Source organism: Podarcis muralis, chromosome 3, assembly GCF_964188315.1.
Source record: "Podarcis muralis chromosome 3, rPodMur119.hap1.1, whole genome shotgun sequence".
Taxonomy (NCBI): Eukaryota; Metazoa; Chordata; class Lepidosauria; order Squamata; family Lacertidae; genus Podarcis; species Podarcis muralis.
In genome coordinates, this window is record NC_135657.1 from 25,578,643 (window position 1) to 25,601,456 (window position 22,814).

The 22,814-nt window shown below is 43.3% G+C and overlaps 2 protein-coding genes across 4 annotated transcripts in view; one reads left to right on the forward strand and one right to left on the reverse strand.

The window, feature by feature from the left end:
• The window catches only part of INTS7 (integrator complex subunit 7), a 45,114-nt gene extending 34,597 nt beyond the window's left edge, over positions 1–10,517 (reverse strand). For 2 of the 3 annotated variants that reach the window (XM_077925562.1, XM_077925564.1), the window contains exons 1-7: positions 10,317–10,517; positions 8,587–8,716; positions 8,040–8,186; positions 6,824–6,961; positions 6,183–6,229; positions 5,205–5,404; positions 4,344–4,466 (exon numbers count right to left, since the gene is read on the reverse strand). In XM_077925562.1, the coding sequence (XP_077781688.1) occupies positions 4,344–4,466; positions 5,205–5,404; positions 6,183–6,229; positions 6,824–6,961; positions 8,040–8,186; positions 8,587–8,716; positions 10,317–10,407 (876 nt within the window). In that variant the 5' untranslated portion in view covers positions 10,408–10,517. The remainder of the gene's footprint in view (positions 1–4,343; positions 4,467–5,204; positions 5,405–6,182; positions 6,230–6,823; positions 6,962–8,039; positions 8,187–8,586; positions 8,717–10,316) is intronic. The other variant, XM_077925563.1, reaches the window with a different exon arrangement.
• A 115-nt stretch (positions 10,518–10,632) lies between these two features.
• The window catches only part of DTL (denticleless E3 ubiquitin protein ligase adapter), a 31,342-nt gene continuing 19,160 nt past the window's right edge, over positions 10,633–22,814 (forward strand). Inside the window, exons 1-10 of the mRNA XM_028724702.2 lie at positions 10,633–10,969; positions 13,082–13,207; positions 13,698–13,796; positions 14,211–14,272; positions 15,149–15,269; positions 16,337–16,402; positions 16,601–16,716; positions 18,090–18,163; positions 18,822–18,925; positions 19,924–20,028. Coding sequence (XP_028580535.2) covers positions 10,924–10,969; positions 13,082–13,207; positions 13,698–13,796; positions 14,211–14,272; positions 15,149–15,269; positions 16,337–16,402; positions 16,601–16,716; positions 18,090–18,163; positions 18,822–18,925; positions 19,924–20,028 — 919 coding nt within the window. The 5' untranslated portion in view covers positions 10,633–10,923. The remainder of the gene's footprint in view (positions 10,970–13,081; positions 13,208–13,697; positions 13,797–14,210; positions 14,273–15,148; positions 15,270–16,336; positions 16,403–16,600; positions 16,717–18,089; positions 18,164–18,821; positions 18,926–19,923; positions 20,029–22,814) is intronic.

The following is a 22,814-nucleotide window of genomic DNA, read 5'->3' on the forward strand; positions in this document are numbered from 1 at the left end:
TAGCAGAACACTTCTGATCAATGACAACTGAAACAAGAGCCAAGTCACACTATACGGTGTCCTGATCATGGGATCAGGAGCCATCAAAATGTTCTGCAGAACAGAGCAGGGGCACCTGACAGAATTCAATACTGTGAGGAGTGAGGGAGAGCAAAACAGGGTTGTCAGCAGAAGGTGCACCACCAATTATTTCTCTCTCCAGCCTTTGACTTTAGACTGAAAATAGCAGAGATTTAAAATACCACCATCTGTCTGTATCACAACACCTCTTGCTAGAACGTTTCAACGCATCACTGAGCATGGCTGAAAGGAGGAAAACCATATTAAAGAACACTGCAGCTGACATGTACCTTTGTTTCACATCATTAGCCACGGAAGAATAGAACAAAATGAAAACAGTGCTCATCTAAACAGGTAGTCTGTCCCAACAAATGCTCTAATGTTTACAAGATGAGAGAGGCCTACAGCTAGAGACTTGGGCGGTTAGTTCAAACGCACACTCCAGCTCTTGAACTTGCTGTGCAGATCCCTAGCCGTGACCCCTTCAGTTTCCAAATTCCTTTTATGCAAACACCACAAAGCTCTCCTTGTCCTTGGGTCCTGTGTAAGGTTTGCCTCCAGCTGAAGGAGAAGGGTGGTAGCTCAGTAGTACAACATCTGCTTGGGTTGCAGAAGGTCCCAAGTTCAATGCTTGGCATTTCCAAGTACAGTGGTACCTTGGGTTAAGTACTTAATTCATTCTGGAGGTCCGTTCTTAACCTGAAACTGTTCTTAACCTGAAGCACCACTTTAGCTAATGGGGCCTCCCGCTGCCGCTGCACCACCGGAGCACGATTTCTGTTCTCATCCTGAAGCAAAGTTCTTAACCCGAGGTACTATTTCTGGGTTAGCGGAGTCTGTAATCTGAAGCATATGTAACCTGAAGCGTATGTAACCCGAGGTACCACTGTAGAAATAAGAGAGACCCCTGTCTTGAAACCCTGGAGTGTTGCTGTCAGTCAGTGCGGACAATACTGAGCTAGATGGACCAATGGCCTGACTCAGCATAAGGCAGCTTCCTAGGTTAAGCTTCCCCTTTCTTCATTTCCCTCTTAATTGAACTTCAGACTTGGCCTCCTTCATCTGTAGGCCCCACGTTACTTGTCAGCTCACTTCTTCTTCTACCCTTGCTTCAGCTACTCTCCCTCTGAACTCTGTTCTGCAGGTCCTTGGCCCTTTTCAGACAATTTCCAAGCCTTCCTGCTTCCCAGCACCCATGTCTCAGTCTCTCCCTCCCCCCAAAACACACACTTAACACCTTCTGTCTCTAAGCTCCAAGTGGGATTTTTTTCTAGCCAAATTGACCTTTTACTTCCTTTACAGAAGATGCTCCAAAGCTCCAGCTTTTTCCTGAATAGTTGTGAACATGCTGTGACAATACAGCAGCTCAGCAGATAGTTTGGGGGGGGGGGCAGCTCACAGACAAGTAAGTGGGAAACAGCCACTTCTAGCTGGCTGCAGTAAAGGATAATTTGGACAACAACTAAACTCTCTTCAAATTGCCTAAGCCCCACTATCATTTATGATGTGTCAAGCCACCTGAAGCTGCTGACATGTTATTGCATGGCTCGCTGCATTTTTTCATTAATTTACCAAATAAGAAAAAGTCAATCCAGAGTAAAAATTTAATCAAAAGCTGCATTTGGAAAAAAAAATGATTCATTTGTTAACTAGGCAATCCATCAAAACTCTTTATTAAAGATCTGATCAGAATAAAGGCGGAACCAGAACTTACACAGAAACTGACAAGGTGAATTTGTTAAGAGCAGGGTGAAAATTCCATTCTGAGAAAAATAAATGGCTCAATTGCTTTCCTGCGACAAATTCAGCGATGCACCCATGAATGCATAAGTCCAGGGAAGAGAAGGTGGCTGGCTGCATTGAACTGTGATGCAACTCCGGAATATAGTATGGGAAACCACTGGGCAAAGCAAATCTGCAGCAAAATGAAGAGGAGCTCTGTTGGATCAGGTCAAGGGCCCACCTACCCCTCAATTTTCACAGTTGCCTACCAGATACACATGAGAAGCCTGCAAGAAGGACCCAAATGCAACTGCCCTCTCCCCACATGCAACTCCCAACAACTGGTATTCAGAAGCAAACTGCCTCCATGTCTTGTCCTCCATGAATTTGTCTAAAGCTGTCACTACTTCTTGTAGGAGCAAAACTTTTCTCTGCCCACTTCCTCCATGCCATGCTCAAAGTTCCATCATGTCATTTCTCTAAATGCTGTAACCTTTCCTAAGAAAGGAGTTATCCTCCTGATCATCTTGGTTGTCCTTTTCTGAACCTTTCCTAATTGTACAACTTTTTGAGGCGAGGCTGCCAGAGCCACACATAGGAATCCAAGCGCAGACACACCACAAATCATATTGCCCTGCCCACTTTCTGTACAAGCCCTGCAAATGTTAAGGAACGTAACGTCTTAATTACTCAGTGTGAGCAAATGCATCAGAAGGCTCTGACACTGCCCCAGGGAAGCATTTTTAAAGCACTTCTCTATCTTGCAAAATTCAGTTCTGTCAAGGGCTTGCTGGCAGGCCCCAGCCCTAGAATCAAAGGTTTTCTCAACACAAACAGGCTGGTGCTCCCAAGGAAAACTTGTAATCTTTATAGAACAATACTCCAGGAAAATACACTGATGTCCTAGGTTCCAGCTCTAGGAAGGGCAAGGTATCAAGGAAGGCAGGGATCGAGGGAGCAGGCAAGAATGCAAAACTGAACAAGAATGAATAGCCTGGAGATTTGAGCCTCTGCCCCCTGCCTCACACACACAATGCAAAGGAGCCCTGGATTCCTAAGACAAAGCAAGCTTGGAGTTCCCTATAGTCCAAGCAACCAATCACCAGAATCCTCACAAATTCTCATTTCATTTCTTCCAAGTAAACCTTTCCCGGCAGAAATGGTTCCATCCTAGCAGGTTTCTGTATCTCTCTACTTTTTCTATTACTGCTATCTGACCATCCTTGTTCATATTTTTGGCACATACAGGTAATCAACATACAAAGAAGGGTAGAAGTAGGGAAAAGACACCAAAGCACACGTCTTCTGCTTGTATTTTACTAATGCCGTGGGCTGCTTGTGGGGACTCCCATCAAAAGATGGGACACAAATTAACACCAAAGCCAAAGTGCATTTCTGGTAACACTTGTACTCCTGAAACCAGGTATGGCTGGCTAAGGCTAAAAGGCTGTTTTTAATCTGCTATAAGGGTACAGCTGACTGAGTGGCAAGTGGGTGGTGATCTGTGGATGCCTTACTCTAGACTGCCTTCCAATTGCTAATGATTATTTTTATTTAATATTTATTGGCCCCTTTTATCTAACTGCCACATAACAGGAACTCTCTGAATGACTCACAAAGCAACGGACAGAGAAGCAAATACCAAAATACAATACAATAAAAACCATACATTTAAAAAACTGGAGCGTAACATAAACTCAATTTACTGTTAGAAGAAGAAGAAGAAGAGTTTGGATTTGATATCCCGCCTTTCACTCCCTTTAAGGAGTCTCAAAGCGGCTAACATTCTCCTTTCCCTTCCTCCCCCACAACAAACACTCTGTGAGGTGACTGGGGCTGAGAGACTTCAAAGAAGTGTGACTGGCCCAAGGTCACCCAGCAGCTGCATGTGGAGGAGCGGAGACGCGAGCCCGGTTCCCCAGATTACGAGACTACCGCTCTTAACCACTACACCACACTGGTTACGGAAGATTGGTCTATTACATGCTTGAAAAATGACCTTAGTGAAGTGATCTTGGTGAATGTGGCCCTCCAGATGTCACTGGATTCAAAAATGAAGAAGTGTGCATGCACACAAAAGCTCATACCAATAACAAACTTAGTTGGTCTCTAAAGTGCTACTGGAAGGAATTTTTTTTATTTTGGGTTCAAAACAGTCCCACTCAACATGGTCAAGGGTGACGAGAGCCATAGGCCAGTAACATCTGGAAACCTCATCACCTTGTTCCTCAATCCTCGCACAGAGCTTTTCTACCTTAGCGCCTGAGGAGTGTGATGAAGAGTCACCACTTTATGAGAGATGCTACAGGGTATAGGAGCAGTGATGGGAGGTTTCTCCAAGCAGAATGTTAGAAGCTTCTTCTATTATTTATTAAACATGGTGAGTAAATCAGCTCTTAAACGAAAAGTTACATCTCTAAAATGATGAACAGAGACCTACATCTGGAGCGTGATGCTAAGCAGATCTACTTGGAAGTCAACAACAAAGAGTTTGACAGGTCTTATCTGAAAGAAGGCCTAGTGGTTCAGTTCCAAAACAAGCATGATAGTGTTTACAATACCTGAATATTGTCTCTGCTCCATGTATGTGGGGTTTTATTTGCAAGTAACTTTAGATCTTGAATAGCAAGCCTCTTCACAGCCTCTCTTGGGTCATTCTTCAAGTATTGCAATAAGAGCTGTATCTGTAAGAAAGCAAGTTTTAGATGAAACTACTTTTGACTTCTTTCTTGTATTTCTCAACATGCATGCGAGTACAAGCAAATAAAAAGAGAAGCCTGAATATGAAGGGTTGATTCTGAGTCTCTCCACTGATGGAAAGCTCCTGGCTTCAGCAGAGGCTTGAATTAACCGAAAGGAAGAGATTTTTCATAAATTCCCCCTCTCTCTTGCAGTTCCTTGCACCACCAACATATTGTTCCAAAAGAATGCCTTGCATGAGCAAGGAAGAGCAAAAGAAAGAAGGGCAAATAAATGAAAAGCATCTCCACTTTTTCACCAACGGAAGCCTCCGCTGGATCAAATAGCTTTCTGTCATGGGCACATTTGGAGATAACCTTAAAGCTTTCAGAAACTTCAACAAGCAATCAAAATTCTTAATTACATACAGCTTTTGATGGCTCTGTAAACTCACCATGATACCATCTAAGCAGACAGGATCTGGATATTTTGCAATCTTGCACAAATGAAGTATGGACACAAAATGTGGTACAGACCTTGGGTTACCTAAAAATCTTAGTTTACATATTTCCCCCCCTAAAAATTAAAAAACACAACTTGCCAGTTCTTACAACTTCCAAGATAGGCTTGAAATATTTGGGAAAGGCCTGATGAAGCCTATGAAGTCTTGCTGAATACGATCCCTTCAACTGAACCATGACAATTTTACTTGAGTACACTAAGCACTTCAAAGAAAATATTACCTGCTTGGGAATGTCAACCAAAGAGGAGGCAGCAAGCAAGGTAAAGGTGTGTAAAGTAACAATGACCATCTTGGTAGAAGGGTAGGATGTCACCAGCTGCTGGAGTAACTGGCGGGCACTGGAGGCCAGGCTGGCATCATGATGCATATGCTGCAGGATGGGGATCAACTTCAGCTTCAAGTCTACAGGAGTGGCTAAACCTAGTACATGAAAAGAAAAATACCTTTCAGGGTGACGTGGTGTGCCTATGATAAAATGTGAACATTGAGAGCTCTGGGGCAAATAAAAATAATATGAATAATTTCAGTACTAGAGTCACAGAACAAGGACCATGCAAGCTGGATTATTATTATTATTTTAAAAAATCCCTTCCACTCCATTTGAAATTTAGATTATAAGCTCCTCAAAGTGCAGACCTGTCGTTTTCGCTTATGGCACTCTACCACACACCATGGACACAGATATCACTTCATATAGCACTAACAAATAATACAAATACTTAAGTGTGAAATTAAATACTAGATTCATCTAGACAATTTTAAAAAGACAATATCCAATGCTAGTTGTATTCAATTCCAAATCAGCTCAGCATCTTGCTGCTTTCCCACATCATATAACCAACATTTGAAAAATAAATGAAAATGTCAAAGAAAGTTTCTATTGCATAGCACCACCTTCTAAAATAAGGTACTACGCTTTCAACAGACAACATTAAAAACACTGCATGCCAGATCAAAATAAAATCCAATCCTATGGAAAGAAGACAGAAAAAGCATTCTTAACACCAAGTATTGAAATTGAGCATCGAATTCAGGGCCAACTGAATGCAGGGGCAACTTCCAACAACTAAAAAGATTCACTTTTTTAAAAGAAAAGAATGGTTAGTTCAGAAGAATAGTTACTTAAGATACAATAACCTTTAACAAAATCAAAATCTTTTTATTGCTTTTCATTATTTGTTAGATAAAATGTACATACCTTGAATCATTTCACTGATTTTGTTACAAATCCCTCCAGCAAAATCTCTGTCAAGAACAAGAAGGGGAAGCAGGATAAATCAGTCATACAAACTGAACTACAGAAACAGACTCCCACATCTGGGTAAGCAAAACGAATGTGAAATGTACACATACAGAGAAGTTGCAGGTGAAAGCTAGAGTTGCACAATGGCTGAAAACTAACAGCATAACTGTATGCAGCACAAACCTATACAGCACAAATAAGTTATACGGAGTTCAGTAGGGATTGCTTCCAGCTACATGTGCACAGAATTGCAGCCTGAGCTACAAACCAGGAGGCCCCTAGTTTATATCTTGGCCCCTTCCTGAACTCACTATTTATTAATTTTCTTAATATATACCCCTCTTCATCTTAGCTCTCAGGGTGATTGACAGTGAAATAAAAATCTTTTAAAACCATGAAAATGTATAAATCACTAAATTGGTGATCTAAAGCAGACTCGGCTGCCCTCCCATCTACAAGATGGGGGAAATAATACTGACCTACCTGCTAGGACTGCTGTAAGGATTACTAAGATAATACAGGCAAAGCATTATGCAATTGAAAAGTACTGCCTGAACATTCAGGAAAGATGGAATTACACCAGATGTTCCACTTACTTGGACTGGGCAGAAAAATTAGCTGCAGCAAAGATAGCAGCTTCAACCTCTACATTGTCATGTGAGTCCAAGCTCTGACGAATACTGTGATGTGCATTCTTCCTTTCTGGAATTATGGATGCCATACTGCCTAACATCCTGGAAAATAAAACAGAGGGACTGAACCTACTATAAAGGAGGAGGATGCCTACAAGATAAATCTGCAGCCATCCAGGTAGTGTTTTGTAAAGATGAAATAAAATGTGAACATTCCATTCTATTTACAGATAGGTAGCCGTGTTGGTCTGCCATAGTAAAAAAAATAAAAAAATACTGAGTAATACCCCTCCCCACCTTCTCACTATATAGAAGGATCTGGCAACTTCTGTTTCAGTGTATCTGAAGAAGTGTGCATGCACACGAAAGCTCATACCAAGAACTAACTTAGTTGGTCTTTAAGGTGCTACTGGAAGGAATTTTTTTTGTTTATTCCATTCTATGCATGACAAACAAGATAAATTCAAGACTTGGGCAGATAGAACTCTGAAAGAACACATCTGTGAAGGAACTCCCTAGTTTACTTCCTAGCAGAGATGGAAAAAAACCCTAAAGATATTTTAGCAGCCAGAATAAATAGTACTGGGCTACACAAACCAATATCCTCACTCGGTATAAGGCAACTTCCTATGTACATTGGCCCTGCATTTACTGCATTGACAGTACTCTGAAGAATATAGCATTTGGGCAGGTTCTTGCCCTATACGGCCTAGGACCCTCGTACCTACGGGACCGCCTCTCCTGGTTATGTCCCACAGAGGAACCTACGGTCTTCAAACAAAAACATCCTGAAGGTCCCAGGCCACAGAGAGGTTAGGCTGGCCTCAACTAGAGCCAGGGCTTTTTCAGCTGTGGCTCCAATCTGGTGGAATGCTCTGTCACAAGAGACTAGGGCCCTGCGGGACTTCACATCTTTCCGCAGGGCCTGCAAGACAGAGCTGTTCCACCAGGCCTTTGGTCAGGGCACAGCCTGACTCCCTCCTTTGGCAATCTTCACAGAACTGGTTGCCATCAATTTGATTTGAATTAATTTTATAGTGAAATGATTGTAGAATGTTGTACTATTTTATTGTTGTTAGCCGCCCTGAGCCCGGCTTCGGCTTGGGAGGGCGGGATACAAATAAAATTTATTATTATTATTATTATTATTATTATTATTATTATTATTAAGCATGCATACCTGAGTGTGATCGCTCGAGCAACTGGATCATTGCTGTGAATAACCGAGAAAACTCTTTTCACAAACTCATCCACATTCAGGATTTTTTCCAAATGCTTCTCACTCTGCTGAGTAACTTTCAAAACACACAGCCGCAGGAAGTTGTTTCTGTTTTAAAACAAATTTTATTTATTTACCTACAACATTTGTACCCTACCTTTCTTAGAAAGGTCTAAGGCAGTTAGCAGTTCATAAGTACAAACAATGTAACAATATCAAATATTTACAACATAACATTTAAAGGCACAGAAGCAGCAAAATTAAACATGCAACAGGAAAGAAGATCAAGAAGAATGGGGGAAAGGACACCAAATCCACTACGGGCATCTTTGAGACATGCAAGAGGACCCCCTTACTGAGCAAGCAACATTCATATGGGAGATAGTGGTAATTCAGGTATCTTAGCACCAAACCATAAAAGGGCTTTAAAGAGTCATCGCCAGTACTTTGAATTGAAAACACCAGTTTCTTGAACACTAAGAATCGGGAACAAACTAATTTTACTTACCCCACTCTGAAAACATCGGCTAGCTTTAAAAATGCTGAGTTAATTAGAATTGGGAATGGGTATTTCTGAAAGAGTCTGGGAAAACGTACAACTGCTTCACACTGCTCCCCCAGTTTGCCAGATCGGAGACCTGTGACAAAGAATACCACCATAGCAGTTAAAAACTCTGGACTTTTAAAAACTGAAGCAAACTGACATGCAATATAAAAGCAGCTTTCCTAGACTGAACCAAAGTACCCACCTAGTCCAGCATCAGGTTCTCACAGTGGCCAACCAGATACCTATTGGAAGCCTACTAGCAAGAAACAGGCACGATACTGCTCTCCAAGCTCATGTTCCACAACTGCCTCTTAAGCTTGCAGAAGTGTTAAAAATGGCTTCTTAATTAAATTTATTTATATCCTACCCTTCCTCCTTACAGAGCCTAGTAGCCACTGAAAACTGTATGCTCCATAAATTTGTCTAATCTGCTTTTAAAGCCATCTAAAATGATGGCCGTAAACATACTGTGTGGATGTGAATTCTGTAGTTTAACAATCTACCATGTGAAGTACTTTGGCTGGCGGGGGGGGGGGGAGGGGAGGATTCACTGAATGAACATTGTCAGTGGGAGCCCTGAGCAAGGGTTTCCACTTAAGCAACAGGACTTTCCCCACCACCATCCCTTGCCCCCCCCCCCCACATATTGGCTCGGGAGGGTATTGGGAAACCCTCAGAATAGAGCAGGGGGAGGAAGGTATCATTCCATCTGGAACACCGGTATACCTGTGCAGACATAACAGCTGTTACTGTACAACAACAAATTCCACTGGGCGACTGTGTTATCTGTGAAATGGAGCTCTGCAGCCATGGAAGAAGCAGGCATCTTGTTCGTGGCATGTGGACACATTGCATTAGGTGGGATGAAGAAATACAAAACTCATTTGGGATAATTACGTCTTGGGTGCCTTATCTGTAGATGACTAAAGGTAAAGGGTCCAGTCGTGGCTGACTCTGGGCTTGCGGCGCTCCTCTCGCTTTATTGGCCGAGGGAGCCGGCGTACTAAGCCGCTTCTGGCGAACCAGGGCAGTGCACAGAAACACCATTTACCTTCCCATCGGAACGGTACCTATTTATCTACTTGCACTTTGACGTGCTTTCGAACTGCTAGGTTGGCAGGAGCAGGGACCGAGCAACGGCAGCTCACCCTGTCAAGGGGATTCGAACCGCCGACCTTCTGATCGGCAAGTCCTAGCCCACAGCGCCACCCACGTCCCCCTGTAGATGGCTAAGTGGCTGAAATCTTGATTGTTACCATGCAGGCAGCAGCCCCGCTTAAACAACCACTACACATCTAATTCTGTGTAAGATTTTGCCAGGGAGTGTACGAAGGTTGATTATACCACACGTAATGGGCTATCATAAAGTACGTTATAATAAAACTGTTGCTGTTACAGTTTAAAGTGCCACAATAGAAAGCTGCAATCTCACACATTCCTAGTCTGACCCGCTGAACTCCACGGGCCTTACTTCTGCACAGGATGACACTGTTAAACGGAGAGCAACAAGCCTCTATGTTGCTTTTATCGTCTCACAGATCCCCATGCATGGCTTGTGACACCATCTAAACACAACCTAAACCCGCCTTCAAACTCCCCACCGTCCATCAAAAGGGGCGGGACTTCCTCGCGCCGCTATCAGCGCATGCGCACATCTCGCTCGGCGGCGGGGCCGCCGCTCCTCGACTTACCTTTATCCAGCTCCATGAGGGCGGAGTTGGCGTCCAACTCCTGCTCCCCGTAGCCGGCATCGGCGAGGAAGGATTTGGAAGCAGAGGCCATGGCAGCCAAGGCCCGGAGGGGGCGGGGAGGAGGGCACTTATCCACCACACAGACGCGCACACGCGCTTATCTTCCCTCTTTCCAGTCTTTAACGGCCATTCACTGCGCATGTGCAGACGCCGGGCTGTCAGCTGCGCCTGCGCGGTGGAACCTCCCCTCCGCTATTCTAGTGCGCACGCGTGTCGTAGTCGCGCTCCCTTAGCGGCCGAATGAAACGTGAGAGTTTGCGGGACGCTGTCGCGCATGCGTGTTGATGGAAGAGACGTGCCTGTTACAATTTCATAGCCGGCGGGAGGCGTGGCCTCAACCTTGCCGGTGGGAAAGGAGAAGCCAATGACGAGCAGGAGGCGGGGTCTATTCCTCTGCGCTATCCAATGGCTACGCGCGAGGCGACTTTGGCGCGTACTTCGGGCTGGCGGGAGATAGCGTCGCGAAGCAGGGGGCCGGCCGCTCATTTGCTCCCGGTGGTCGTTGCGCGGGGAAAGGGCAGGAGTGTGCGCTGCGGCCGCCGTTACCATGCTGTGCCGTTCTCTCGTTCGCCGCTGCCAGGCTGGGCCGCGGGGTGAGTATCTGAGGCAACGTCTCCCTCTGCGCCGCTTCACCAGCGCTCCAGTCATGGCGGGGGGGGGAGGGAGATACAGCCCCTTTCTTCACCCCAACCTAATTTTAGCCAAACCACGCGCTTCCCCTTTGCAGAAAGCGGGTCAGGCCCCTTCTGCGTCCCTTTTAATTCGAGTGCTGCCTTGAGCCCCCCCTTTTAATTGGGGCTGCCTCTTGAAGACGGTTGGGAAACGTCAGTTGGTGCAGAATTCAACGGCCAGTTTGCCCACCAGGACAACCGGAGCAAATTACAGTGATACCTCGGGTTACATACGCTTCAGGTTACAGACTCCGCTAACCCAGAAATAGTACCTCGGGTTAAGAACTTTGCTTCAGGATGAGAACAGAAATCATGCTCCGGCGCCGCGGCAGCAGCAGGAGGCCCCATTAGCTAAGGTGGTACTTCAGGTTAAGAACAGTTTCAGGTTAAGAACGGACCTCCAGAATGAATTAAGTACTGTACAGTGGTACCTCAGGTTAAGAACTTAATCCCAGGTTGCTCACCAGGGCAAGACAACTGGAGCAAATTACAGTGGTACCTCAGGTTAAGAACTTAATTTGTTCTGGAGGTCCGTTCTTAACATGAAACTGTTCTTAACCTGAGGTACCACTTTAGCTAATGGGGCCTCCCGCTGCCGCACGATTTCTGTTCTCATCCTGAAGCAAAGTTATTAACCTGAGGTACTATTTCTGGGTTAGCGGAGTCTGTAAGCTGAAGCCCCTCTAATCTGAGGTACCACTGTACACCAAGCCTGTGCCGACAGCAACTGGCTGCCAGTTTTTGGGCCCAGTTCAAGGTGCAGGTTTGAATTCTGAAGCCTCAGAACTGCCTCTCTCCATATGAGGCGACCAGGACCCTACAATCATTCGGGTCCCTCCTCTGCGAGAGGATCTGAGGGTGGTAACACAAGAACAGGCCTTTTCTGTGGTGGCTCCCCATTTGTGGAATGCTCTCTCCAGGGACGCTCGCCTGGTGCCTTCACTATATGTCTTTAGGCACCAAGCAAAAACATTCCTTTTCTTCCAGGCCTTTGGCTAATTAAACAATCAGTGGCCTTTTAAATGTGCTTGTTTGTTTGTTTTATGTGTTTTCATGTATTTTTTATGCTGTAAACCACCCTGTGATCTTTGGATGAAGGGCAGTGTATCAATTTAATAAATTTGTATCTTTTTAATTCCACATTTTCTCCAAAGGACTCATACTTTATGCCATGCAGGGCAAGCCTTCCCACAAGATCACCCAGTGAGCTTCAAAACTAAGCAGGGGAATCTGTTCTTAACATGCAGCGCTCTTGATTCCTCATCTCCCCTCCCCCTCCACTATTTAACTCCAGACAACAGCTTAACCTATCTTGGGAGTGTCCAGTATCAGAAATCAGTCAGTGGAGATACTAAATAATAAATAAAAGAAGCAATAAAATATAATTAGTAATCAATACACTTATTTAACGTGGACGTGCCATGGACCATTTGAATGATGCTCAGAACCAGTGAAATAGTAGATTTGAGGGCAGCATAAATGTCAGCTGCAGTTTTATAAACTTGTTTGCAGAGTTTTTGGTACTTAGCTTCAGCATTCAAAATCATCAAGCATTTTGCACATGGCTATCGGACACTTACTAACAAGCTACTAACATGAGTTTGACCAAACTGGGAGGCAGTGGAAGACAGGAGTGCCTGGTGTGCTTTGGTCCATGGGGTCACGAAGAGTCGGACTCTACTAAACAGCAACAATCGGCCACTTGCAACCAAGTGAAGATGCCCGGGTGCCAGGATGTCATCTGATATCTCCTCCATCTGGTGGTGCATGCCTGGGGATCCTTGGATCTTGACTGTTTTCAATTCTTTGCAGTAGAATTCTATTCATTGTATTTTATCTGCACAATCAGAATTAATTTCAGGAACCAAAAAATTGTATTGAAAAATACAATTTTCAAGCTACCTGGCCCAAAAAATGGTAACCAGGCATTCCGTTTTGGCGACTGTAACCCTGGTTTAAGGAGCCATTTGGCTCCTACCTTGTATATCTGAGTTTCGAACACTGCTTATCTTTCCAAAAATCATTTTTCCCCAGGTCTCCCACCAAGGTTTTCCTTAAACCACCTTTTGGAGTGCTATCAGTGTACTAAAGGAGATGAACATGCATCATATGGAGAAACAGGAATGCCAGTTCCTCCTTTTGGCTGCACCTTTTCAACAGGTATGGGGGAATTTTATCTGTAAACATTGCAGTGTGGCAGAAAAGGGCAACCAAAATGATCAAGGGCCTGGAGCAACTCCTCTGTGAAGAAAGGCTATACTGTAATGTTTGGGCCTTTCATATAAACCTGCAGGGGCTATATTTATTATTTATTTATTATTAAACTTATATCCCATTCTACCTCCCATATGAACCCAAGGTGGTAAAACAACTAGCAATAAAAACATGTTTATAACAATTCCAGTACAGATGCACACCAATCTTTATGACTACTTATTTATACTGTAGAAGTATCTCTATGTTGCCATATAATAAAATAACAGGGCTGTGATACATTATTTTATATATGTTCTTACTTTACTTTAGTTCTGTGATTACTTAACATTTTTATCCTGACATTTTGTGCTGTTAAATTGCATCTTTAGTGGCATGTTATCCAAAGCACTTTAAAAAATGTTTTCAAATGTACAAATGCTGCTTTGTTTTCCAGCTCCAGATGTGCAGCATGTACTTGCCGTTGCAAATGAAGAAGGATTTGTTAGGCTCTACGACACCCACACACAAAAAAGTAACAAGGGGATTTTTAGAGGTAAAAGGGAAACCTTGATGGGAACTATGAGCTGAATTAGTTGATAAAGGCAGTAAAAAAAAAGTGTTTTTGACTGATTAAATAACTGGCAGTTATTGGGAACAAGAACTTCAGTATTTAAAAAGTAGCATAGCATACCTTTCATTGTAATTCTTATGTCTGCCTCCATTACTGCTTTCTTACTTGGTTGATGGCAAGTCAAAACTTCAGAGGATGATTATTTCCTTGCCACCTCCTTCATACCTTATATGCATTGCTCTGTGCTTGGGGTTTCTTCCTGCTAACCACTCTACCACAGAGAAAGTTGTGTTTGTATGAAATTTATGTGCACACAATACTGTAAATTGTAGTTGTTTCAGTGTTTTTCAACAGCTGTTTGTTTGGAACTAACACAGGCTTTTATTTTCCCAATAGAGTGGCAGGCTCACTCAAACGCTGTTTTTGATCTTGCTTGGGTGCCTGGAGAACATAAAATTGTGAGTAAGCTAAAACTATCCCTTCCTTGTTTGGCCCTTTGTATGTGCCGTCACAAATTCCAGTGTTCTTTCTGTCTCTTCTATGATAAGATCACTAGTAGACCCAGTAACCTCACTCATACTTTCAAAAGTTGGTTTACCTGATATGCAGGTAAATCATTGTGTTCTGTTGTTTCATAGGCCAAAGGAGGCAATCTATCAAAGAATTGTCCACAAGTGGATTCTTAAAGATGGAAATGTACAGAAGGTGGCCATTAGTAGGGGGCATTTTTAACCTTTTGGATATCTGCTGACCTTGTTAGCCATTCTTAAAAAAAAGTAAAGGGGCAGTATCCATGAATGAATCCAATTCTGTCTCTTGCGGTTTGCCTAAAATTCATGATTGAGTCTCTGTTTACAGAATGCCTTTACAGTAATGGTTTAGATCCCATGCTTTGACCCAGCAGCTGCATATAAAATTTACAACTTACAATTTATGTATGTTTTACACAGTGCATTCAGTGCCATTCAGAGTAGAATCACTGAAATTTACATAACTAACTTAGGTCTAGTAATTGCAAAATTGGGGCCTGGTTATTTGTGGTTCAGTTACCTTTGAAACTTCTACTTTCATATCTGAGTCATATTGTTGCTGCCACCTTCTAAGGCTGCAATCATATGCAGACTTGGGAGTAAGTCCCTTTGAACTTGCTGGAGTAAACACCCATAGGTTTGCATTGAGAGTGTCAAGAGTGTCTTTTATGCTGAAAGGAAACATGGTTTACCTTCAAAAGCTCATGCCAATACAAGCTATAGTCTTGGAGGGCAACAGGACTCTGCCTTTTTCTTTCTTTCTTTTTTAACTACAATGATTAGCTAACTTCTTTATCTTTTAAGGTTACCGCTTCAGGAGACCAAACTGCAAAAGTCTGGGATATACGCACTAGTGAGCTACTGGGAGTCTGCAAAGGGCACCAGTGCAGCCTCAAGTCGGTTGCTTTCTCTAAATTTGAAAGAGGTAAATATTCCTATTTTATATTTCAGTATATCTCGCCACTTTTGAGGTCATCTGCTAATTGACCCTGTTAACTGGAAATGAGCTTGCTTCTTGAGCCTGAGAAGCTTGCTTTCTGCCACTGTGTTACAGTCTTTCTATAGATTTATCACAGGTTTTTAAAAAGCTGCTCCAGTGTTACTAGGAAAGTTTGGAAATCCTTGGCTTTCCTTTGAATATATGAGATTGTGGCTAGTCCTACATAAATGGGGTAGAAGTCTCATGTTGGTACATCTAGGTATGTTGGCAGCCTTTGATGGCTTTGCTTCTGTGGTGATATTGTGTCCTTTTCAGAGCTTTGGTGGGTGAAAAGGCAGTGATTCCAGCTTAGCTCCTCAAGGTGTTTTTTTGAGTCTTTCTCAGCCATCTAAACAGGACTCCTACTGCCCCGTGCTTGGTGCAGTGAAGAAACAGGTAGAAAATAGAGATGTCATAGAGTCCAGAGCCAAAACCTGATGCTAAAAGAATTAGAGATTCCTCGTAAAGCAAGTTTCTTAAACCTCAAGTTGTTATGCAGAATACCTCCTAAATAATTACCGAGTTTAAATTAAATTGCAGGATTGCATATGAAAAATGTTTCAGTATTTCAAACTGAGAGTACTATTTTGTACTCTGAGAGTATTAAATGGCTCAGGACTGTCATACCTCAAGGACTGTGTCTCTCCATATTAATCAACCTGGACCCCACAATCATCATTTGAGGCTCATCTTCGTATGCCTGTGAGAGGTCTGGTGGGTGGCAACACGAGAATGGGCCTTTTCTGCAGTGGCTCCTCACTTGTAGAATGCCCTAGCCAGGGAGCCTTGCCCTGATGCCTTTGTTACATAACTTTAGGTGCCTGGTAAAAATGTTTCTCTTCTATTTCTCTTCTCAATCAATGGTCTTTTAAACAGCGGGAGGGAGATATTGTTTTTTACTTGTTACTATGTTACATATTTTTGTATATGTACAGCTGCCCTGTGATCCTTGAATGAAGGGCAGAATAGAAATATAATTATTAATGATAAATTTTGCACTGTATATTCCACAGCTGTGTTCTGTACTGGAGGAAGGGATGGAAACATCATGGTTTGGGACACACGGTGCAGTAAGAAAGGTACATCCTATTATAATTCCAGTGCTGTTCACTTAATATGGGCTGAGTGCAGCATTCATAATGATTGCTGACTTTTCCCCCCTTTGTAGTGGTGTGATAGTAGCCTTCCAATTTAGTTTATTTACGAGCTCATTCTCTGTGTGGAACTGCCATGCAGCGGAGGTCCTTTTAATATTGTTTCTTGAAATTGCCTTTCAGATGGATTTTACAGGCAGGTGAAGCAAATAAGTGGGGCCCACAACATAGTAGACAAGCAGACTCCATCCAAACTGAAGAAGAAAAAGCAGAATGTGAGAGGACTCGCTCCCTCAGTGGTAAGGATTTGGAGGCTGAAGGCCATTCAGCGCCCACTTGTGCAAAGAAAAGAGACTAGCTTTATAGAATGTTCTGCTGCATAAGGTTGAGCTTTGCCTTGGCTTGAAAATAAACTGTGGGCATTGTAAATACTGGAGAGTGGGGGCGAGGAGTGAGCAAATTGAATGAAATAGGTCTGCATGAGCCTCTATCAATAGCTAGCCTTGCTTCCAGCAAGAGATAAAAAAACAAAAATCCACTGTTTTCACCAGACTATTCTGTTAGGCTTTTCTCCAAATTAGTGCCCACACAGTCTGGTGTACAAACTTTTCTCCTTTCATTTTTCCCATGTGTATTAGTGCTTTCTCACGCATGTATACCTTACAGAACATTCACCCGCAGGCAGCATCACACACCACTTGTATACATATGCATACGTATATCTTGAATTTGTAGCGCTCTCCCCTTTGCTATTTATTTAGTAAATTTCTTTGCCACCCTTCATCTGGGAATCGCAGGGCGGTTTACAATATCGAAACAGAAATAACAAGCAAAACAATACCCCCCCAGACACAGTTTTAAAAGGTTGTTTAATCAGCCAAAGCTCTGGGAGAAGAGGAGTGTTTTTGCTTGGTGCCTACTAGGAACATGCATTATGCCAGGTCAGACTACTTGTTTGTCCAAACTGGCATTGCTCTCCAGAATCTCCAGTTGGAAAGGGGTCTTTTACATCACCAGCTATCTGGTCCTTCGTAACTGGCGATTCCAGGGAGCGAACAGTCTGCATTTAAAGCAAATTCTCTACCACTGAGCTGCAGTCCATTGCCACACATTAATTTCCATTCTGCTTTTACCTTACCTTTCCGTTGCTCTTTAGCAGAAAACGCTTCCAGCAAAAAGTAGTAATACAGTCACTGCCCTGTGGCTTGCAGTCAAAATGATACGATGCATAAGGAAAAAGGAATGCAGAGGGGCAATAAGGTTCTTACAGTTCTTATAACAACCAGCTAGGTTGGAACAGTTCAGCTACCCTGATGGAATGGCTGCTGCTAAGTGGCAATTGAGGAGTGCCAAAGGCAGCTGGTTTTTCAGCCGAGATGACGTAATACCCTTCCTTCCCTTTTCTCTTGCTTCTCTGCAGCCGATCTTAAACTTAGTCCTTGCAGTTAATAAGTAGGAATATCACTGGCTTCAGGGCATGAACTCATATTCCATCTATGCCACTTCATTGCCTTGGTTTCCACCTTCTGTTAATATTAGGGCAGCAATTGGGGAGCAGGGAGAAGCTGCTTAATGATGCTGTTTACAGGGAATGCTTAGGGTAAATCAAGGCTGAAACTACCTCACATAACTTTTCTGTGGTTTTCAGACAGAATTTCTTCCTTCTCCCTAGGATTTTCAGCAGAGTGTGACAGTGGTGCTACTTCAAGATGAACACACCTTAATCTCAGCTGGGGCAGTTGATGGGTAAGGAAGCAATTGCAGCAATTCTTTAATAAACCCTCCTTAGCTCCTGTCCCACATCAAGCCCATCTGGTACTAAAACACAAAAAAAACAAGTAAGAAATATACCTGTATTTTACAGGTGAAGGGCAAAGATGGAAAGCCAATTTGGAATAAACACTGCTCCTTTGCTATATGTGTCCTCAATTTTGAGTTCGCTCAGGAAAAACTCCCTCATTTCCCTGCGGGGATGCATTTTACCACAAGTTAAATTTTTTTCCAGGAAAGAAAAAAATTACCTAATGAGATAAAAGGAGATGGGGAGGGAATAGGTGGTGGCTCTTGGTTACGTGTATACGGTTGAGCTGATTCTTACCCTTGTCCTGGAATGGGTGCATACATACATACATACAGCAAACTATGGATCAGCATATTGCCCTATTCAGTTGTGAGTGCCCATATAAGCTGGTCACATTTTTAAGCAAATATCCACCCATGCAATCATTGGTGGGGGAGGTAGAGCAATGGAGCGTGGAATGCCTTATCTTGACACAGGGCTCTGAAGGAAAAGGCATGGCCTCCAATCTTGCGCCCTCCCGCAACATTCCATTCCCCTTGGTATGTGTGTTACAAATGAGAAAGAACTGTGGAGTTCTGAGAGGGCCTGTCTCTTGAATTTTAGCGTAATCAAGGTATGGGACCTGCGCAAGAACTACACCACGTATCGACAGGATCCAGTGCCATCCAGGTCTTTCAGCTACCCTGGGACCAGCACTCGTAAGCTTGGTATGTCTTAGCATTGTGCTGAAGAACTGAAGGGAACCAGAGTCCCTTAAAAACAAAACAGGTCTTCCTTTACTTTTTCACTTTACGGTGAGATACATTATGTAGATCTGTCCATCTGGCTTCAGCTTCGATGAACTTTTCCAGGAGAAGAGTGGGGAGTGCGGACCTACCGTATTTTTCGCTCTATAAGATGCACCAGACCACAAGACACACCTAGTTTTTGGAGGAGGAAAACAATAAAAAAAATATTCTGAATCTCAGAAGCCAGAACAGCAAGAGGGATCGCTGCACAGTGAAAGCAGCAATCCCCCTTTCTGTTCTGGCTTCTGGGATAGCTGCATAGCCTGCATTCGCTCCATAAGACGCACACACATTTTCCCTTACTTTTTAGGAGGGAAAAAGTGAGTCTTATAGAGCAAAAAATACGGTAATTTTCCTGGATCTTCTAGTTGCCTTCAATACTATTGACCATGGTGTCCTTCTGGATAGGCTTTATGGATTAGGGTTTAAGGGCACAGAACTTTGGTGGTTCTGTTCCTACTGGAGGACTGATTCCAGTAGATGGTGCCTGGGGACTGCTGCTTGGCCCTGTAGCATCTATATTGCCACCGCCCCGTGCTTTTCAACATCAACATGAAGGCTCTGAGTGGGGTCATCTGGGAATACGGAGCGTGATATCAACAAACTCCACTCCTTTAACACATAATTCAGTTTAGAAGGGCTGGATGAATGCTAACCAACTGGAACTCAATCCAGAGAAGGTGGTGGAACTGCTGGTGGGTGGCTTGTGTGGGTTGGTAATGATCAGCCTGCTGAGTAGAAGTTTGCAGTATTGCTATGACCCTAGAATGGAAAAGTGAGAGCTATCTGGGTTGGACTCCAGATGGGAGCATTCCACACTGCACCATTTTGCTGCAGTTTCTATTTATTCCCTCTATAGATTTCTTAAGCAGCTACTTGTTTATCGTACATTTGACATAGAGTTTTTTCTCGTCTAGGTTATTCTAGTCTTGTTTTGGACTCGAGTGGTACCAGCCTATTCGCTAATTGCACTGATGACAATATATACATGTTCAGTATGTCGACTACAAGGACCACTCCAGGTAAGAATGATTAATATCGCACACTAGATTATCCTTAAACCTAGGTGCTCATGAAGCTTAGGTGAATATGGCATGTGTGTGTACATCGTCAAATCCTATGTGTATTTCCTGTAAAAGAACCTCTGCAGTGTTCAGTGAGCCTTGCTCCTTGCTGACTGGGGCTAATGGGAATTTTAGTCTAACGCATCTGGGGGCACCAGGTTGGCAAAGCTGCGCGGTTACCTCCACCTACATTTACCGAGAAGTAGGGCCACTGTATTCATAAAATCTAAATATTTGCTTGATTACTATAATGCACCCTATACACATCCATAGAGGATCTGCTTGTAATGGGTTATAAGTGATTAAATAAATACCCATGAAATATAGTTGTGAATTGTTACCATGTTCAGTTCCATATCCTATTATAATGGAGAGAAGTAGTTCTTGGTGGTTTTTTTCACTCTGCCACTTTAGCCAGTGGCTTCTCTTCAAAATCTGTTCTTAGGCCACCAGAGAGCAGCAAATACTGAAAGCCTGGAAAAGAGCAGGTGCTGCTCGCTTTCCCTTTTGTACTTCCTCTAATTCAAGTCTCTTCGCTATAGAGTTTATAGAGCATAATTACTTAAACTTTCTTCTCCACCCATCTCCTTTTGGAGGAAATGTGGTCTGAGACAAACTTTTCATGGACGTCTGTCTACATTCCAAGCATCTGAGCTCATACTATATCCTGTAATTTAATTTTGTACAATTTTAATAAAAATTGGCTATGTCCAATGAACTTTTTTGGGTGTGTTGGGTGACTTTGCCAAAGGCAATTTTAAACACCTTATCCCGAGCCCTGCATTTATAGTCAAATACTTGATTTTTTTAATTAAGCAGTTGTGCAAACGTATACATTTCTGGCTGTAGTAATAACATTGTTCTAGTGGCACCTGGATTTTTATTTATTTCTTGGCAGGGAACTGGGGTGGGAGGTAGCAGTATAAGAAAAACATAGAGGCTGCTGGCAGCTGGGTGTACTTATAGGAAGGAGACTGCAAAGGTAGCAAGTGTATGTATTCCCTTAATGTTAGGAAGCAAATAGCCCAATATGTCAAATCCACATACCAAAGAAACTCCTACCACCTTCACTGTTCTGAAGTCAGTTATCGCTGCAGGTTATGGTATTGCCGTCTATATGATGGGTGCCGCAATGAGCTTCTCTTTCAGGACTGAAAGAGGCCTCGGTAACGTTCTGTGCTAAGGCTAGGAATGCGCCCTTTCCCCCTTCACAGTCAACCCAGAGCTCTTGGCATCTGCACGTAACTCTCCCCATTAGTGACAGCCACTTCCAGTTCTTGACGTGCCAAGAGTCACAGCTATTTGGGGCAGTAGTTCCAAGGTGTAATCGATCAGGTGAGCTGTTATGGAGCCCTTAAAAATAGCCCACTGACCCGTGTCACCGAGCTGATGCATATCCTCCTTGAGAAATAGGATACCAGAGGCAGGAAGTGAGAGAGGAGCAGCTTCCCTGACACATGCTGGAGCTTCATTCTCTATCCAAGAAGTGCTGAATGCTAAGAGGTTTAAGGAAGCTGCCATAACTGGGGGCTTTGAAGACTGAGAAGCAGAGCAAAACTGCACTGCAAGGAGTACATAGGGTAACTGACTGGGGCGAAGGGAAGAGCGGGTCAGATTTGTTTTATTGTGATCTTTTCGTAAGCCAAACTAGGAACCTTTTGAAAAGCAGGGTATAAATCATTTGCCAAAATCATTTTGTTTTATCATAAACTGCTGGTGAAATCCTTGTCAGTTTTGGAATGCCAGACTACAGTAAGAGCCTCCTGGGCTGTACAGCAGGGTTGAGCAGAAGGCAGATCAGGATCTAATGGTCAATCTCTGGGTCATGAGCTGCAGACAGACCCAGGTTTCTGACTCCTGATTGCTCAGCAGTAGTAGCAATAATGAAACAACCTTTTCCACCTAAATAAGCCTCCTAAAAATGGGGACTTTTGTGTGAAAGTTTCAGTTTTGGAAATAAATCCCTAAACTCAGAATGTGCTCAGAGGCACTCTTTTTAAAATTCTTGCGATTTTTGTTGTTGTTGCACCTGGCTCTTCTACTTGGTAGAAGGTAGAAGTTGGGGGGGGGGGTTGCTAATAAAAGGCAAAGTGGATCTGACAAGTCTGAAACTTGCCCACCTTTTGCCATGCAGACACGCGTTCACTTTACAGCATGATTCCTGTTTGATCAGTGTGTAGACCATAAGATGAGACGCCTGAACTTACAGGCAGAATCCAGCATATATACACAAACATTGAGTTACCATTATACAATAACATTTAGTCATTGTGGGTAAAAGTTAGGAACTGCATTGTGGTGGTTGCTTGCCTTTGCCCTGAAATGTTAATAAGGCACTGGCAGTGTTTCCTTGGGGCAGAGTGTGCTTCTGTTGACTGTGTGAGCTTTCCCTTAATTGTGTGTCCACCCCTGCCCTCTGTAAGCCAAGGCCCTCCCAGCCTGAAACGAAAGCCCCTTGAAGATGACTTCTGAAAAGCTTTGGACTGAACTTCCACTTTGCTCTTCTTCCATGTAGGCTTTGTGTCAAGTGAAGCAAGTTTCCCAACCATTTCACTTGTTGCTTAACTGAGCGCATCTGTTTCCAAACAAGCCCAGTTTCTAATACTTTCGCTTCTGAAGTCGGCTGCTCAAATTTTACTAAATGGTGCAAAGTATTATGAAGGGTTGACGAAAGACTGCTGGGAGTATTATTTGACCTCTCATATTTTATTGCAAAGGGATGTTTCTTCAGCGGATAAGAGGAT